The sequence below is a fragment of the Lepus europaeus genome, chromosome 6 (assembly GCF_033115175.1).
Source record: "Lepus europaeus isolate LE1 chromosome 6, mLepTim1.pri, whole genome shotgun sequence".
NCBI lineage: Eukaryota > Metazoa > Chordata > Mammalia > Lagomorpha > Leporidae > Lepus > Lepus europaeus.
In genome coordinates this window covers 86,660,055-86,676,120 of record NC_084832.1, presented here as the reverse complement: position 1 = coordinate 86,676,120, position 16,066 = coordinate 86,660,055, and the positions used below count along the sequence as shown (strand labels likewise).

The 16,066-nt window shown below is 39.8% G+C and overlaps 1 protein-coding gene across 1 annotated transcript in view; it reads left to right on the top strand.

Moving 5' to 3' along the window:
• PSPC1 (paraspeckle component 1) overlaps positions 1–16,066 on the top strand; it is an 85,822-nt gene that overhangs the window by 44,774 nt on the left and 24,982 nt on the right. The window contains exon 6 of the mRNA XM_062194498.1: positions 7,582–7,687. Within this exon, the coding sequence (XP_062050482.1) occupies positions 7,582–7,687 (106 nt within the window). The remainder of the gene's footprint in view (positions 1–7,581; positions 7,688–16,066) is intronic.

Here is a 16,066-nt window from a genome sequence, read left to right as displayed (position 1 = left end):
GCTGCAGCGGCCATTGGAGGGTGAACCAACAGCAAAGGAAGACCTTTCTCTCTGTTTCTCTCTCTCACTATCTACTCTGCCTGTTAAAAAAAAGAAAGAAAGAAAGAAAGAAAGACAGTGTTACAGAGAAATGGGTTGAGAATCTGCAATTCTTTGGTTCATCCCAAATGGCTGCAATGACTGGAGGTGGGCCAGGCTGAAATCAGGAGCCTGTCCATCATTGGTGGCAGGGTCCCAAGCACCCTGGCCATTTTCTGTCTTTCCCAGTTGGATTATTAGGGAGCTGGATCAGATATGGAGAGAAGCTGGTTCCAGTGCTGTGGTGTAGTGGGTAAAGCTGCTGCCTGTAGTTCTGGCATGCCATATGGGCGCCAGTTCAAGTCCTGGCTGCTCCACTTCTGATCCAGCTCTCTGCTATGGCCTGGGAAAGCCGTGGAAGATGGCCCACATCTTTGAGCCCTTGCACCCGCATAGGAAACCTGGAAGAAGCTCCTGGCTCCTGGCTTTAGATTGGTCCAGCTCCGACCATTGCAAGCATTTGGGGAGTAAACCAGTACATATAAGACTTTCTCTGCCTCTGCCTCTCTATAACTCTGCCTTTCAAATCAATCAATAAATTTTTTTTCAAAAAGAAGAAAATAAAGTGGAGAAGCTGGGACTTGAACCAGTGCATCTTAAGATGCAGACACTGTAGGTGGGTGGCTCAACCCACTGTGCTACAGCACTGGCCCACTTCGTGTATTTGGTTGCAAAAGGCAATTGGTTAAATGTTTTTTTAAGTTTCAAAAATCATAATTGGATGTATTATTAGCAAGTCTAAGATGAAGCAAATGTAGACATTTTGATTTTGAAAGTGCTATCTAACTTTGTACTTGGTTATATCTGTGTATATCTATTTGGTATCTACTTTGAGTTTACCCAAGTCATTTTCAAATTACAGTCCTTGGACAGGCAGCAGCATCATTCTGTATGTAAGGCATTGTTAGAAATGCAAGCCTCTCTCCAGAAGTTCTGAATTAGAAGCTATATATATATTGGCAGGCCTTTCTTCCTGCAGTCCTCCAGCTGATTGTGTTGCATCCAGAAATTTGAGAACCACTGTTGTATACAACTGCACACCTGAACTAACTAACCTTAGCACCTTTTCAACCAGTTTTTCCTTTCCATATAAACATGTTTACTTTGTTTCTACTTTTAGATACATTATCTTATAAAATCTCATCTGAATCCATCTTTTTCTTTCTTTTTTTTTTTAAGATTTATTCATTTTACTTGAAAGAGTTACACACAGAGAGAAAGAGAGGCAAAGAGAAAGAGGTCTTCCATCCGCTGGTTCACTCCCCAGTTGGCCGCTGCAGGCTGGGGCTTTAGCCTGCTGTGCCACAGCGCCGGCTCCCATCTTTTTCCTCTTACATTTAGACTTTAACTAACCTTTCTAAAATAGTACCTTGCCCTGTAGATACCCTACAAGTCAAGCAATATGAGGGGAACCCCAAATAAGACAGAGTAGAACAAATGAACTTGATTTTACTATAAAGGAATAGCATTGGGGCCAGCGCTGTGGTACAATGGGTTAAAGCCCTGGCCTGCAGTGCTGGCATTCCATACGAGCGCAGGTTTGAGTCCTGGCTGCTCCTCTTCTGATCCAGCTCTCTGCTATGGCGTGGGAAAGCAGTAGAAGATGGCCCAAGTCCTTGAACCCCTGCACCCACGCGGGGAGCCCTAGAGGAAGCCTGGCTCCTGGCTTCGGATTGGCACAGCTTTCGCTGTTGCGGCCATCTGGGGAGTGAACCAGCAGATGGAAGACCTCACTGTCTTTAAAATAAGTAAGTCTTTTTTTTTTTTTTTTTTAAAGAATAGCATTATCACATTGAAAGGGGTTGAGGAAGACGAAAAGGGAATTAAGTAATTTGAAAACAGTATCATTGCTGGGTTGTGCAAGACTGATAATGAGTTGAATCATATGTAAGTTCTGTAATTTAGTTGAGGGTATGAGTTAGCATTTGTGCAAGTATTTTGTGTTTACTTTTTAAAGTAAAAATTGGAAAATATAGATGAGACCCATTTCTCACCTTTGGAGAAGGAGGAAAGGCTAAAATTAAAATAAGTCTTGCGCTGTTTGACTGGAATCAAAAGTATCAGTATGAACTCCGTAGTATTTAATATTGACAGATGCAGAAATACAGATATGTGTTTATGTGTGGGTTAATGTATGTATAGGGGTGGTATTATGGCAAAACAGGTTAAGGTGGTATTTGGGGCGTTTCATCCCATAATAGAATGGTGGTTCCAGTGCTGGCTACTTTGCTTCTAGTACATCTTCCTCCTAATGCATCCTGGGCGGCTGTAGATGATGACATGTGTGTACACATACACACACACCCACGCACACACAATGTACATACCTATTTATGGCCCTGGAAACAGTGTCATCCAATAATGACGAATATGTCTAATGATGATGTCTTTGCTCCTAAGCACCTTTCTTTAATAAACAAAATGGGTACTCTTTGGAACAATGGTTGATACTAGGGTAGGGTGAAAAATTCAGGAGACTGAAATATCTTGTACCAGGGAGCAAGGACAGAGCTTGTCAAAAGAACCTAGGAGCCAACTTGAAGTAAAGCCTAATAGTCAAAGTTAGTACACTTTCAGCAATAAAACAATTTAAGTGACAATGAAATAACTTTGATGATAATTAAGCAAAGAAATAACTGGGAGAGAAAGACTAACTTTTCCTTATTATTCTATTCCTTAGAATAATAAATGCATGGCTGGTGTTGCAGTTTAGAGGGTGAAGCTGCCAGTGTCCTATATGGTTGTTGGTTGTGTCCTAGCTGCGCCACTTCGGATCCAGTTATCTGCTGATGGCCTGGGAAAAACAGTGAAAGTTGGCTCAAGTGCTTGGGCTCCTGCAACCCAGCTGGGGACCTGGAGGAAACTTTTCGCTTCCTGTTTTGGGCCTTGTACTGCCCCAGCCCCAGCCATTGTAGCCATTAGGGAATGAACCAGCAGAAGAAAGATCTCTTTCTACCTCTCTCTGAAACTCTGACCTTCAGATAAATAAATAAATATAATCAATCTTTAAACAAACAAAATGAATAAAATAAATGTAGAAAGACTACAAAGAGAAAAATCACTGATAGGCAAACATTACAACGCTAATTGCTACAGGCAAGATCTATATTGATATTCAAGTTGTACAAAAATTGGAGAAATGTGATTTTTGCATAGTCTCATTGTATTAAGTATAAATTGAAGAATAGTAAGCTTAAAGTGGAGAGACTAGGCAAATACCACAATATTTAAATATTTAATTTCTTATTACCCATATTAAGACAGTTGACTTCAGGGGCTCCTAGATATGCTTCACTTGGATTAATAGGACATTTCTATGGTATTCTTTCCATATAGGTATAACCTAATTGCAGTCATGATATGACATCAGACAAACGTAAATTGAAGGATAGTCCTACAAAGTAATTAGTCCTCTGTAAAAGAGAGGTAGAAAAATTGGAGTGTTACAGACTGGAGCAGACAAAAGAGACATAATTATTATTTTTTGCAAGCTTTTAGTACAGCTTTTGGAATATAGCGGTTCTTCCCCCCGCCCCATATCTGCCCTCTCACCCCCACTCCTCCCATCTCATTCTTCATTAAGATTCATTTTTAATTATCTTTATATATGGAAGATCAGCTCTATCCTAAGTAAAGATTTTAACAGTTTGTACCAACATAGACACACAAAGTATAAAGTACTGTCTGAGGATAAGTTTTACCATTAATTCTCATAGTATAACTCATTAAGGACAGAGGTCCTACATGGGGAACAGTTGCACAGTGACTCCTGTTGTTGATCACCCAAGGCTCTTTTTTTTTAATTTGACAGGTAGAGTCATAGTGAGAGAGAGAGAGAAAGAGAGAGAGAAAGAGAAAGTCTTTATTCTGTTTGTTCATCCCCCAATTGGCCGCTATGGCGATTCGAAGCCAGGAGCCAGGTGCCTTTTCAGGGTCTCCCATGCAGGTGCAGGAGCCCAAGCACGTGGGCCATCCTCCACTGCCCTCCCGGGCCACAGCAGAGAGCTGGACTGGAAGAGGAGCAACCAGGACTAGAACCCAGCGCCCATATGGGATGCCAGTGCCGCAGGCCGAGGATTAACCAAGTGAACCAAGGCGCTGGCACATCCAAAGCTTTTGTCATGAGCTGGCAAGGCTATGGAAGCCTCTTAAGTCCACAAACTCCAACCTTATTTAGGTGGGGCCATAATCAAAATGGAAGTTCTCTCCTCCCTTCAGAGAAAGGTACCTCCTTATTTGATGGTCCCTTCTTTCCACTGGGATTGCAGTCACAGAGATCTTTCACGTAGGCCATTTTTTGCCACAGTGTCTTTGGCTTTCCATGCCTGAAATGATCTCATGGGCTTTTTAGCCAGATCCAAATGCCTTAAGGGCTAAGAGACATAATTATTGAATGCAAGATTCTGGGTTAGGTCCTGCAACAGAAGGAAGACATTAGTGGGGAAATTGGTTAAATTTGAATAAGACTAGTTAATTATAATATTGTACTGTTGTTTATTACTTGTTTTCATGATTGTGTGTCATGGTTTTATATATTAGAGGAAACTGGATGAAGTGTTTATAGTAACTATTATTTTAGTAACCACACTGCAACACCAGCCATACATTTATTATTCTATAGTAAAGAAAAGCTAATCTTTCTCTCCCATTTATTTCTTTGTACAGTTAGCATCATAGTTGTCATTTAAATTATTTTGTTGCTGAAAGTGTCCCAACTTTGACTATTAGGCTTTCCTTCATGTTGAACTTAAAAGTTTACTTTGATGAAAAATAATTGAAATCCATTCATACAAGTGGTCTCCAAAAAGTTCATAAGAAGTTATGGAAAAACTATGCATTGATTTCAAAATACTTTTGCCCCAAAATAAACAGGCTTTAATTTCATTTTCTATGACTTTCGAAGTACTGCAGTAGCAGTTAAATTGAAGAGGTTTGGGGAACAGCAGGTTAAGGCCTCAGTCTGCAGTCTTGCATCCCATACAGGGGCCAGTTTGAGTCCTGGCTGCTCTATTTCCCATCCAGCTCTGCTATAGCCTGGGAAAGCAGTGGAGGATGGCCCAAGTCCTTGGAACCCTGCACCTCTGTGGGAGACCCAGAAGAAGCTCCTGGCTCCTAGCTTCGGATCGGCACAGCTCCGGTCATTGCGGCCATCTGGGGAATGAATCAGCAGATGGAAGAGGTTCAGGGGTCTAAGCACTTGAGCCATCGTCCATTGCCTTCCCATGCTATAGCAGAGAGCTGGATCAGAAGGGGAGCAGCTAGATCTTGAACCAGCACCCATATGGGATGCTGGCACTGTTACACTACAGCACCATCCAAGCAAATGACTCTTTAAAGAAATAATAGAAGACTGTTCTTGGGGCCATGCTGGTGTAGTGGGTTAAACTGCACCTGCGATCCTGGCATCCCATGTGGGTGTTGGTTCAAGTCTTGGGGGCTCTACTTCTGGTCCATCTCCCTGCTTATGTGACTGGGAAATAAGTAGAAGATAACCCAAGTTTTTGGGTCCCCACATCCAGGTGGGAGACCTGGAAGAGGCTCCTGGCTTCTGGCTTTATCCTGGCCATTTTGGCCATTTGTGGAGTGAGTCAACAGATGGATTTCTGTCTCTCTCTGTAACTCTAACTTTCAAATAAATAAATTCTTCTACTTGCCTCTTTTCCTAACAACTTTTTTTTAAAATTATTTTATTTATTTAAGAGGTAGAGTTACAGTTAGAGAGCGGGAGAGACAGGTCATCCACCTGCTGATTCATTGTGGCCGCAATGGCTGGAGCTGAGCCAATCCCAAGCCAAGAGCTTCTTTTGGGTCTCCTATGCCTGTGCACAGACTCAAGCACTTGGGCCATCTTCTACTGCTTTCCTAAGCCATAACAGAGATCTGGATCGGAAGAGGAGCAGCTAGGTCTCGAACTGGTGCCCATCTGGGATGCTGGCACTGCAGGCAGAAGCTTAGCTTACCACTCCATTGCGTCGGCTCCAACAACTGTTCTTTTATTTGCCTTTTTTCTGATAATTTCCCTTGACATTCTTTGGTATTAGTAGATATGAATCTACCTCTTTAACAATTGGCAACAGTGACCCTTAATTGTCCCACATTTATAACCAATTAACATATCCTCCGCCTTTTGCTTTTTTAAGTGATTCCATAGTGTGTATGTGTTGCATTTATTGAAAATAAGTTTGCATATTTAAAATTATGTGTTAGAAGTTGGCCCCCACAAGATCATTCTGTCCATAATACTCCTTCTGCAGTTCTGAACACAAAAAATCCTTGAAACTTTATTCCTGTATCATTTGTTAGCAAGATCTGATATGACTGTATTGGCTGGCAAAACTTGACTTGAACTCCTGTTGTGGTCATGTTAAACATTTATTATTTGTAAACAATGTGAATGTTCACTTTACTATAGAAATATTAATGTGATTGATTTGGAGTGCTGCCCAGGTCCTACTGGGAGTATAAGTAGTGTTAGTATGTAAATCCCTTTTAAAATTGGAAAAACTATTTTTAGTCTGAATGTTGTACAACAAACTACAACAAGATGTCTTGCAGTTGGAGAATTGTGCTGTAATTCTGAATGTAGAAAATTGTTTCTAAGAGTAACCTGGAAAAAGAGTCCCACTGAAGGGACATTAGTTTGATGTAGTCTTTACTATTAAAATTACTAGCAGAATTTTTTTTCTTGTGGAGGGCATATATGAGTTTATGTTAATTTAAATATCAAAGTAAAATCTTTTTCAGTATTGAAGTAGATTTTTCCACTTAATCATGTTACAGCATCATCTGACTTTGCACAAACATATAAGTGGTACTTTGATTATACTTACTGGGTAGGGGTTAACAGACATTTTCTTGGAGGAAAGCAGATAGTAAGTGTTTAGGCTTTTTAGGTTATAGATGACTTTTCTCTCAACTGTTCATCTGTTCTAGCCACAAGGGAGCTGTAGACAGTAATATAAATTAGTGTCTTATAAAATTTAATTTACTGAAAGCAAGTTGGGAGCCTGCAACCTACTCTAGGTATTTCCCTCAGAGGTTGATAAAAATTGGTGCAAGAGGGATTGGTAAGTTTTCCTTCTGCACATAATGAGATTTTGGCCTAGAGAGTTGTGCTTTGAAGTGGTTTATCTTTGCGTAGGTTTTGAAGTATCTTTAAGCACTGTGCTATTGTTACGACAGTGATGAACTGCAGACTTCTTTTTTTTACAGAAAGAGGGTTACATATTTGAACTTTTTTTAAATTCTTGGTTTCCTAAATATAAGCACATAAACTACCTTAGTTATATATTGTTGCTTGGATTTTGGGTTTATAGTAGTTAGTTTTTGGTTGGTTGAATTTATTAAAGGCTTAGAACAAAATAAAGTAAATTTAGGATGCCATAGCTAATTATTAGTCATAGATCTGGTGCATGTAATTTGTTTAAATGCTTTTATTTTATTTTATATGAAATTATGACTCACTTGTCATAGTGATAAGATTTTTGTTTAAAAAATTCTCAGGCATGAAGAAGAGCATCGTCGTCGTGAGGAAGAAATGATCCGACACAGAGAACAGGAGGAATTGAGACGACAGCAAGAGGGCTTTAAACCAAACTATATGGAAAATGTAAGTAAAATGCCAGTTAACTGAAATGATTTTATATTGTGAGGCAGATGATGTTTATTTGTAATTCTTTATATTTTGGTTCACTTAATGCCCAACTTTTCTGAATTTGTTGTTTGTTAAACTAATGATTCTTAGCTTTTTACAGTTAGTAAATTAAAATTAGTTTCTAAAGGTAATCATGTCATAACATTTTTTCATTATTGTATTTGAACTTTACAAAATGTTACTAATGTTACTAAATTAGAAATCTATATAAAGATTACAAAAGTCTTTTTCTTTGGCAGATTTCAGACACACAAAAGGAGACCAGTTTGTGTTTATCATATAACCATAACTGTTATAAAACACATGGCTGATCTTTTTCATCTTTTAAGTATGCTCATTTTCTTTCTCAGATTATTTGGTATGAAATATTTGACTTGATGTTATTTTATGCTTAAATATTTTCAGCATGTATTTCTAAAAGATGATGACTCTTCCCCTCATTCTTTTATCATATCTTAAAGCTTGTTGGTTCTCTAGTATAGTGTATTTAAAGCCCAGATTTGCACGTCATCTTTATTTATTTATTTATTTTGCAGTTGATGTCTTTGTTGTCGGATAGGTCCGATTATTTAAGAACATAGTTTTCTCTCCCTCTTTCTGTTTTGTTTCCCTTTATTTATTTGATTATTAAAAGAGAACTTCATTGTACAGAGTATCTGATCACATGCTGGGTTTTTTTAAAGATTGAGTTTCTTTATTTGAAAGGCTTGAGTTGGGGCCGGCACTGCGGCATTGCGGGTAGAGCCCCTGCCTGCAGTGCCAGCTTCCCATTTGGGTGCTGGTTCAAGTCCTGGCTGCTCCACTTCCGATCCTGTTCTCTGCTATGGCCTGGGAAAGCAGTGGAAGATGGCCCAAATCTTCCACCCGTGGTGGAAGACCCAGAGGAGGCTCCAGGCTCCTGGCTTTGGATTGGCACAGCTCCGGCCATTGTGGCCAATTGGGGAGTGAACCAGTGGATGGAAGACCTCTCTCTCTCTGCTTCTCCTTCTCTCTCTGTGTAACTCTTGACTTTCAAATAAATAAATAAATAAATATTAAAAAAAAAAATAAGAAGAAAGTCCGAGTGACAGGGAAGATACAGAGTAAGAGAGGTCTTCTGTCCGCTGGTTCACTCCTCAAATGGCTACAATGGCTGAGGCTGGGCCAGGTTGAAGTCAGGAGACAGGAGCTTCTTCTGGGTCTCACAGGTGGCTGCAGGGGCCCACACACTTGAACCATCATCCATTGCCTTCCCAGGCTCGCCAGCAGAGAGCTGGATCAGAAGTGGAGCTTCCGGGACTTGAACTGGTGAGCTGCTGGCGCTGCAGGTGGTGGCCTAACCTGCTACAGTGTTGCCCCCTATTATTTTTAATTTGAGAGGCAGAGAGCAGACTCATTCACTGGTTTGCTCCTTAATGCTTGCAATGGCCAAGGCCCAGGGCTCAGAAATGTGATCCAGATCTCCTATGCAGGTGGAAGAATCCAATTACTTGAGCCATCACCTCTGCCTTGCAGGGTTTGCCTTGCAAGGAAGCTGAATTCAAGAGCTGAAGCTGGGAATCAAACGCAGGCACTCTGATGTAGGATGCAGATGGCCTTAATGCGGAGGCTAAATACCCACTCCCACACTGCAGTGATGTTTAACACTTTCCTTTAGCTTGCTGCAAACTGGTATTAGTTCAGAAGACATGATCTGACCTGCATTTTTATTTCTGGAGACAGGGTGGTGGAGCAAACAAGACTACCTCAGATGTTAAAAATCTAAAAAATCTAGAAGTTCTTAATGATAACTAGCAGGACTGCATTGTTCACCTTCAAGAGTGGAATTTTAATCTTTGAAAAATATTTACTGTTAAATTTTTCTGTGGTGTTGAAAAGCCATGATGCTTTGATAAGAATTTTTTTAAACTTGTTACTGCTTTTCTGAGGCTAAAAGTATGAGTATTAATTCAAATCATAATTGCTTTTTTAATGTGAAAACCATTTCTTTATTTGAAAGGCAGAGTGCGAGATCTTCTACCCACTGGTTCATTTCACAGATGGCTGCAACAATCAGATCTTGACCAGGCCAAAGCCAGGAGCCAGGAACTCCATCCTGGACTCCCACATGAGTAGCAGGGGTCCCAGGCACATAAACAGTAAGCTGGATTAGAAGTATAGGAGCCAAGGCTTGAACTGGCACTCTGATACCAGATGCCAGCATTGCAAGTGATGGATTAACCCATCAGTGGCCACATATACTTTTTTTTCTGGCCTTCTCTGTCTTCATTCTTTTGTTCCCTATAAATTTTAAAACTTTTTTTTTTTATTAAAACGCATATACACTAAATAAATTTTTTTTGTTTGTGTTTTTAAATTTTTTTTTTTTTTTAAGAGGCAGAGTTGCATGTTCAGAGAGAGGGGGAGACAGAGAGAGAGGTCTTCCATCCACTGGTTTCCTCCCCAGAATGACTGTAACTGTTGAGCTGGGCTGCTCTCACTCCAGGAGCCAGGAGCTTCTTCTAGGTCTCCCACATGGGTGCAGGATTTAGGCTATCTTCCAATGCTTTCCCAGGTGCATTAGCAGAGAGCTGAATCAGAAGTGGAGCAACTGGTACTTAAACCGGCGCCCATATGGGGTGCTGGCACTGCAGGCAGAGGCTTAACCTACTGCTCCACAGTGCTGACCCCTAAATGAATCTTAACTTGTATAATGGAGAGAAAAAAATTTTTTTAATTAGTTATTTATTTAAAGGGTAGAGAGAGAAAGAGATCTCTCACCTACTGGTTTACTTCCCATATGGCTGCAATGGTTGGGGCTGAGACTGGCCCAGGCAGAAGCAGGAGCCTGGAATTCCATTCTGCTATCCCGTATTAGTGGTAGCAGCCCAAGCACCTGGCCATCTTCTGTTGCTTTACTAGGTACATGAGCAGGGAGCTGGAACAGAAGTGGTGCAGCTGGAATTTGAACCCAAGCTTGTATGAGCTGCCCATGTCTCAGGCAGAGGTTTAATCTGCTGTCATGCAACACCAGCACCCATGGGGAGAAAGTTTTATGTATCAAGTAAATATACTTTTAAAGAAAATTATATAGCATCTAAATCAGTAAGTTTTTTTATTGTAAGTCATCCTAAAAGCTTAATTCGATTTTAAAGTCTGTCTCTAAATTAATTTAATTTAAAACTCTCAGGTTTTTTTTTTTTTCCCCCGGAATAATTTCTTTAAAAAAAAAAAAAGAAAAATTTTTTTTTTTTTTATTTGACAGATAGTTAGAGTTTTGACAGAGAGAGAGAGAGACAGAGAAAGGTCTTCCTTCCGTGGTTCTTTCCCCAAATGGCTGCCATGGTTGGAGCTACGCCGATCTGAAGCCAGGAGCCAGGTGCTTCTTCCTGGTCTCCCATGCGGGTGTAGGGCCCAAGGACTTGGGCCATCCACTGCCTTCCCAGGCCACAGCAGAGAGCTGGACTAGAAGAGGAGCAACCAGGACTAGAACCCGGCATCCATATGGGATGCTGGCGCTGCAGGCGGAACATTAACCAAGTGAGCCATGGCGCCGGCCCCCAGAATAATTTCTTGCATTATTTTATAGCAATTTTGTTTTCGTCCTTGATTATGTAACATTTGCAGAATGAATAGTTGTCTTAGATTTTTTGATTGTTTTGTTTGAACATAAATATGTTAGGTTTGTCAATGCAAGGCTCTTGTATGATGTTAAAAAAGTGCAATTTAAAAATTTTCCAAATCCATTTTGAAACATAGTAACTAGTGTTTTTATCTTCAAATATAATCACGATTATAAGCCGTATGTGTTAACGTTTAGGGAAACTTCCAGTGAGGATTAGGAAACTCCACTCGTTCCTCTTATTTAATTGAATATATCTACTATGGTGCTTGTACATTGTGAGTTTGTTGGGATTAATGTAGTCCTAGAGCCCCCCCACCCCCTCTTTGCATTTGTTATTCACATCTGGAATGAATTCTACCAATTTATACTACTGTTATACGTGTAAATAATTATTTAGGGGCCTGGAAGGGAATGATAGCATAACATGCATTGTACCACTAAACTTGAATAAGTTAGTTATAAACCCTTTATTCTTTGAAATAATTCACAATTTTTAAAAACTTAAGCCAGTGTGTTTTATATCTCATGGTATTTAATGTAGATATAATTGGTGTTGCATAGATAGTTTTACTTTCTGTTTTAATATTTGGGAACATTGTTATAATTTGAAATTGAATTGTTTCAAATTATTTTTATTTAAAAATATTTTGCATTTAAAATTCCATTTAATGGAAGGTAAAGTTTTACAAATAACCACTGAACTTTGCGAATAGATGAATTAGACCTTTATGAGTAAAATACTTCATTGACTATATTGACATTTAAAAAAATAGATCATTTATTGTTTCAAAAGATTATATTCCTAGGAAAGATTTAGACAATATATTTAAACGTTAAATACTTTTTAAGTAGTTTCAAAATATGCATTACATACTTACAGCATTGTAGTAAAATTAATTTGACTACAGCAGAAATTGGAGGTCCTGTAGCTGTTTTCATACTCCCACGTCACAGAGATAAGAATGACGTTCATGTTTTAAAGGATTACTTAGGACAAAATATTAGAGACTATTTGTGACTCACAGTAACTTTAAATATTTGTTCTCTGGTATGCTATCTTTAAAAGTCTGGGGTTTATTTTATTTTATTTATTTTTTTGACAGGTAGAGTGGACAGTGAGAGAGAGAGAGACAGAGAGAAAGGTCTTCCTTTGCCGTTGGTTCACCCTCCAATGGCTGCCGTGGCCGGCGCACCGCGCTGATTCGAAGGCAGGAGCCAGGTGCTTCTCCTGGTCTCCCATGCAGGTGCAGGGCCCAAGCACTTGGGCCATCCTCCACTGCACTCCCGGGCCATAGCAGAGAGCTGGCCTGGAAGAGGGGCAACTTGGGACAGAATCTGGCGCCCCGACCGGGACTAGAACCCGGTGTGCTGGTGCTGCAAGGCGGAGGATTAGCCTGTTGAGCCACGGCACCAGCCAAAAGTCTGTTGTTGAACCCTGGACTGGAATATTTAAGTACTTCTGAGTATTTTTTTTTTTTTAAGGATTATTTTATTTATTTGAAAGAATTACAGAGAGAATTAGAGCCAGAGAGAGAAAGAGGTCTTCCATTCTGCTGGTTCACTCCCCAATGACCACAATGGCCAGAGCTGAGCTGAAGCCAGGAGCCAGGAGCTTTTGTCAGGTCTCCATGGGATGCAGGTGCCCAAGGACTTGGGCCATCTACTGCTTTCCCAGGCACATTAGCAAAGATCTGGATCGGAAGTGGAACAGCTGGGACTTGAACCAGTGCCCATATGGGATGCTGGTGCTACAGGCTGGGGCTTTTTTTTTTTTTTTGGACAGAGTTAGACAGTGAAAGAAAGAGAGAGAGAGAAAGGTCTTCCTTCCGCTGGTTCACCCCCTAAATGGCCGCTAAGGCCGGCACGCTGTGCCGATCTGAAGCCAGGAGCCAGGTGCTTCTTCCTGGTCTCCCATGCAGGTGCAGGGCCCAAGGACTTGGGCCATCCTCCACTGCCTTCCCGGGCCACACAGCAGAGAGCTGGACTGGAAGAGAAGCAACTGGGACAGAACCCGGCGCCCCAACTGGGATTAGAACCCCGGGTGCCAACGCTGCAGGCGGAGGATTAGCCTAGTGAGCCACAGTGTCGGCCAAGGGTGGAGCTTTAACTCGCTGTGCCACAGTGCCAGCCCCGTGGAATATTTATCACTTGTGACAAATACTTATATTAGTGGCTCATAGGACACAAGTTAAGCTTTTAATTTTTTGAGGAGCAGTTGTATTTCAAATAGTGTGTTAGTTGAACTATAATTTGTGTAACAACAGAACTAAATAGAAATAAACTTTGTTCTACTTTCAGATTTATTGAGATTAGAGGTTATATAAATAACCATACATTTTTTCCTTTATCATTTTTGTGTTAGTTTTAATTGGTTCCCAGCCTCATAATACTTATTGTTAAACTAAACTAGTCAACCACTGAAAGAAATGTTACCAAGGGCACTTTATAGATCTCAACTATTTTGTGTTAATGTGAAAGTCTTAACTGGAAAATGTTGTGTTAATAGGAATACATTTGAGGGCATTGTATTAATTCTTCGTTTACTTTTAAAACTGTCTTTTTTTAAAAAAATGAATTTGAATCCTTGTTTATTTTTGTTTTTAAGCTTTGAAATTAGGCCCTCTTATGTACTCTATCTTTTATCACTATTCAGGGAGGAATCAAATGCTAAGTGCACAGTTTGCCCAAGTAATAAGTAGATTTTCTTGGTTAGTGTTACGATGCTGCATCATTTTTTTGTTATCTTCCTATTAGAAAGACTAGAAATATTTGAGTAGAGCTGAGAGTATAGGACTTTAAAATACAAAAGGAATAGCAATTTTCATATTTTATGTATTAAATTTTTAAAGATTTATATATTTATTTGAAAGAGTTACACAAAAAGAGAAGGGGAGGCAGAGAGAGTGATGTCTTCCACCCAATGGTTCATTCCTCAATTGGTCGCAAGCTGCGCTGATCTGAAGCCAGGAACCACGATGACAGGAGCTTCTTCAGGTTCTCCCACGTGGGTGCGGGGGCTAAGGGCTTGGGCCATCTTCCACTGCTTTCCCAGGCCATAATAGTGAGCTTGATTGGAAGTGGGGCAGCCTGATGGGCCGGGGTGTGGAGAAGGTGAGAGAGTAAGAGAGAGAGGAATCAGGAGAGAGCAACTAAATTTTTTAACATAATCAACTGTGAGGGGAAGCAGTAACCATATCTGGCCATATTTTTCTTTGTTAGCGTTCAACTTGATAATTTTATGCCACACATGGGAATTTATTTTTCAGAGTCTAAGGTATATGTACAAACTTCATCAGTTTCAATTTGTCATTATCTCATACCTTATTTTTCTTTGATAATTGCTATTGTAATTAAACATTTTTTTTTTAATTTCTCTTTTTTAAATTTTTGACAGGCAGAGTGGATAGTGAGAGAGAGAGACAGAGAGAAAGGTCTTCCTTTTTGCCGTTGGTTCACCCTCCAATGGCCACTGCGGCCGGCGCATTGCGCTGATCCGAAGCTTGGAGCCAGGTGCTTCTCCTGGTCTCCCATGCAGGTGCAGGGCCCAAGGACTTGGGCCATCCTCCACTGCCTTCCCGGGCCATAGCAGAGAGCTGGCCTCGAAGAGAGGCAACCGGGATAGAATCCGGCGCCCCAACCGGGACTAGAACCTGGTGTGCTGGCGCCGCAAGGCGGAGGATTAGCCTGTTAAGCCACAGTGCCGGCCAAACATTTCTTATCTTACAGAATAATATAACCTTTTCTACCTTAAGAATACATACACATTTATGTTGTGTTTTAATTATATTTTGATTTATATCTACCATAGTGTAGAGTGTAGATTTGATTACTTTATAGTTAATGTTACTGAAATTTTCTGCTTATCACAATTTTACAGCTTTTAGACATTTCATGAGTGTTATACTGGGAACAGTGAAAACTTTTTGAGGTTGTACTGTGATTATTTTCCTATTGAGTTACTCCTCTTACTATAGATTATGTACTTAATGAAATACTGCAGTGTACTGTCTTAATTTGTGGCACCAATTTGTGTTGTACTAAATGAAAGATTTTGTTTCTTGTCAGTTTTGCTTCTTGGGGAAATATTAATATAAAAATAATGTGAATGTCAGTCTCTTCATAGCTTTAGTAATTCTATTATAAAATAGTTTCATTAGGTAAATTGCATCTAATCTTAAATTGTTAAGATTAGATGTTAGTTTCTAAACCTCAGAAGTTATTTTTTTCTGCCATGGTACATATTATGGTCACCTTTTCAATAAAGAAAAGAATAGCCCTTTAGATCCATTTCAGATATATTGCATTAAATTAAATATATGTATATACCTGACTTGGTATTGAAGAGTTTCTGGTCATGTATGATTTTTTTTTTTTTTAAGATTTATTTATTCATTTAAAAGGTAGAGTTAGAGAGATTTTCTATCCTGTCCCCAAATTGCTGTGCCAGGCCAAAGCCAGGATCTGGGAGTTGTATCAGATGTGGAGCAGCCAGTACACAAACTGGCACACGTATGGAATGCTGGTATTGTCAACTTAACCTGCTGTGCCACAACATTGGTCTTCCATATGATTCTTGAGAATAGTCTTGAATATTCCAACACATGTGCATAGTAATCTTGAAAATAAAAATAGATTATATCCTAAATCAAAAATTTTTATTCCTTTCTCAAAGGTTTTTCATTATAGCAACACAGGAATTATGAAATAGGTCAGAAACATTAGGAAAATATATACATAGTTATGCCTTTTCT